This window comes from Carassius carassius, chromosome 28, assembly GCF_963082965.1.
Source record: "Carassius carassius chromosome 28, fCarCar2.1, whole genome shotgun sequence".
Taxonomy (NCBI): domain Eukaryota; kingdom Metazoa; phylum Chordata; class Actinopteri; order Cypriniformes; family Cyprinidae; genus Carassius; species Carassius carassius.
The window spans coordinates 578,844-582,123 of NC_081782.1; the positions used below are offsets into that span (position 1 = coordinate 578,844).

Below are 3,280 nucleotides of genomic sequence, written 5' to 3' on the forward strand. Positions count from 1 at the left end.
AGCACAGAAGCAGTCATCAGTAGCACAGACGTATATTTGTAGAAATAGACAACAATACATTGTGTGGGTCAAAATTACGCATTTTTCTTTTATGCCAAAAATAATTAGGATATTAAGTAAAGATCATGTTCAATGAAGATATTTTGTAAATTTCTTATCATAAATATATCAAAACGTATTTTTTGATTAGTAATATGCATTGCTAAGAACTTCATTTGAACAACTTTAAAGATGATTTTCTCAATATTTAGATTTTTTTGCTCCCTCAGATTCCAAAACAGTTGTATCTCAGACAGATATTGTGCTCCGAACAAACCACACATCAATGGAGAGATGATTTAATCAGCTTCAGATGATGTATACACATCAGTTTAAAAGAATTGACCCTTAGGACTGGTTTTGTGGTCCTGGGTCACATTTAGCAGAACCTTTTAAATGTACCTTACAGAAGAGAAATGCATTCAGTGTGCATTCAGAAAAAATAATCTATACATAATAGAAATAAAATAAAAAAAACAAAATACAACAATAAAATAAATCAATGAAAGGCCATAGTGAACAAGTGTCTACGTAGTTCTGCCATCATTGCTTTATTTTTATAATTTATTTTTCTGATTTATATCAGAGTTGTACCATAATTTAACTAAAACAACAACAAAATTTAAAAAAAAGAAAAAGAAAATACAGAATTTTTTTTAACTTATAAATAAAATAAAATACAAAACGTTTATCAAAGTTAAAATTGTATTTAGTTTTACTTCATGGACGGAAATATCTAAAACTTAAAATGTAATATTACATACATATTTAAGTACATATTTAAAAATAACACAAACAGTTAAAAATGACAAAATCCTACCACAAAATTACTAAACCTTTAACTAAAATGAAAACAAAAGCGGAAATAAATAAAAAAATCTAATCAAAATATTAACAAATAGCTTTGTCTAACAAAAAATATAATATAAATTAATTTATATAATAAAATATAAGTCCCACCAAACCTTTCAGCGAACGCATTTAATCATCAGAATATTTTCCACTATATACATAAGTCAAGTGACATATTTAATTGTATAATAAAAATATACTTATCATTATTAAAATATTAAAATGTACATATATATATATAACATTTTAATAATGATGAGTATATTTACTGTAGACCAGATAATCAGATAATTAAATATAGCTCTACCCTTGAAAAATGACTATTAATAACCTTTTGTGCATTGAAATAGTCCCATGTTAAAGGGTGCATAGATGCATGATCGTCACCTTCATCATCATCATCATCATCATCAAGGGTTTGGATGAAGCTAAGTTTGTCCTTGAGCAGGCTCTGGACTCACCTGGACTCTGGACTCGGGCAGGTTGATCTTGAGAGCCACTTCCTCTCTCATGAAGATATCCGGGTACCGTGTCTTGGCGAACAGTGTCTCGAGGATGTCGAGCTGCGCGCGCGTGAACGTGGTTCTCTCGCGCCGCTGCTTCCGCGCAGTGTCTGATGAAGAACCACACGAACACAGTTAGTCTTTAGTGTGCATCCAGCCATCTATCTATCTATCTATCTATCTATCTATCTATCTATCTATCTATCTATCTATCTATCTATCTATCTATCCAAAATAGAATCGTTTATTTGAATTAGTCCACACGTAAAAGCATGACTTTATAAATGAGATGTGCCTTTTTCTTCTTCCATAAAGATGTATTTAATGACACGTTTGCTTAATTTCTTCAAATAGTCTTGTATCTCTGTGGATTAATAACGGAATGCATTGATTAACTAATATTCTTTATTAATTTATTGCACTAATGAGCCCAATCAGCATTATGATATTGCTCATATATAGATTTGGTTCATAAACCCTCGTTAAAATAATCAGACTAATAGACTTTAACGAAATGAATTGTCATGATGTGAAATGCGCGATTATATGGATATGAATGATGTCAGAATGATCGAACCTGTGTTTGTCGCGTTTATAGGCTAAATCTATCGAAATGTCGATCTGAATATTAACTGTGAGTTTATAGTTCATCATTCTCATTTTCAGATTTTAAAAGCTTATTTAAGTAGATATTTGTTTGAGCTGTTTTGAGATATTTTTGAGATATTTGTTTGTTTTTACGAAAAAGGAATACAATGTTCGTTATATATGACTTTTCTGCAAACCTAATATTTTTTCGATTACTAGATCTACTCGTGATAGAATTAAACATCTTTATTAAATCGGCTGAGCAATATACAGAATACTTTTTTCTCACTCGAAGTATGTGTGAGTATAAATCATGTAAACATGACATAAATAACTCCTAGCTTAATAACGAAATAATGTGAAATAAAACAAAAGAGCAGCAGATTTTGTTATAATATTTATATTAAAAGTGGATTTATACTTATGCATTTATTTATAAATATTTATTTGTGAGAACTGTTTGCGCTTTTCTAAATTCTAGATCGTTGCTTAAACTAATATATGAAACTATATAAGTGTCCTGCAGCACAGAAGCAGTCATCAGTGTCACAGATATATATTTGTAGAAATACACAACAATACACTGTATGAGACACAATTATACATTTCTCTTTTATACCATAAATCATTAGGATATTAAGTAAAGATCATGTTCCATGAAGATATTTAGTAAACTTCCTACCGTAAATATACCAAAACTTAGTTTTTGATTAGTAATATGCATTGCTTTATTCTGATGATGTATAAATCTAAATTTCACAAAAACTGATCCTTGGTTTTGTGCTCCATGGTCACATATTAATAAAGATAAGCTGATCGTCACGTTCACGCGCAGTGTAGTGAACATGAAGTGAAGTCTAATGGTGATTACTGGCTGTGATGATGAGACTGTGAGGGTCAGTGAGGGTCAGTGAGGGTCAGTGAGGGTCAGAGGGTCAGTACTCACTGGGGTAGTGCAGGAGGTCCATCCCGGAACCGGACAGAGTCAAGCCGTTCACTGAGTAATGAGGCTGCTTCATGTAGGACATCATGTCTATAAACTCTCTCTCTCTCTCTCTTTCTCTCTCTCTCTATAAACTCTCTCTCTCTCTCTCTCTCTCCTTCTGTCAGTCTGTAATGGATCTTTAGTTTGGCGCTGATCGTCTGTCAGTTTAAAATGTTCTGTTTTCTTCTGTTTGAATCTGCAGCAGTCTTTCAGATGCTCTCTCTCTCTCTCTCTCTCTCTCTCTCTCTCTCTCTCTCTCTCTCTGGGAGCTCGGTTTGTCCGGTGTTCTTCGTCTGACAGAGAGATGAAGTGA

At 32.2% G+C, this 3,280-nt stretch overlaps 1 protein-coding gene across 1 annotated transcript in view; it reads right to left on the minus strand.

Annotated features, from left to right (window-relative positions):
* Window positions 1–3,051, minus strand: part of LOC132108337 (homeobox protein otx5-A-like) — a 4,401-nt gene extending 1,350 nt beyond the window's left edge. Inside the window, exons 1-2 of the mRNA XM_059515040.1 lie at window positions 2,929–3,051; window positions 1,353–1,504 (exon numbers count right to left, since the gene is read on the minus strand). Coding sequence (XP_059371023.1) covers window positions 1,353–1,504; window positions 2,929–3,013 — 237 coding nt within the window. The 5' untranslated portion in view covers window positions 3,014–3,051. The remainder of the gene's footprint in view (window positions 1–1,352; window positions 1,505–2,928) is intronic.
* Window positions 3,052–3,280: the final 229 nt, after the last annotated feature.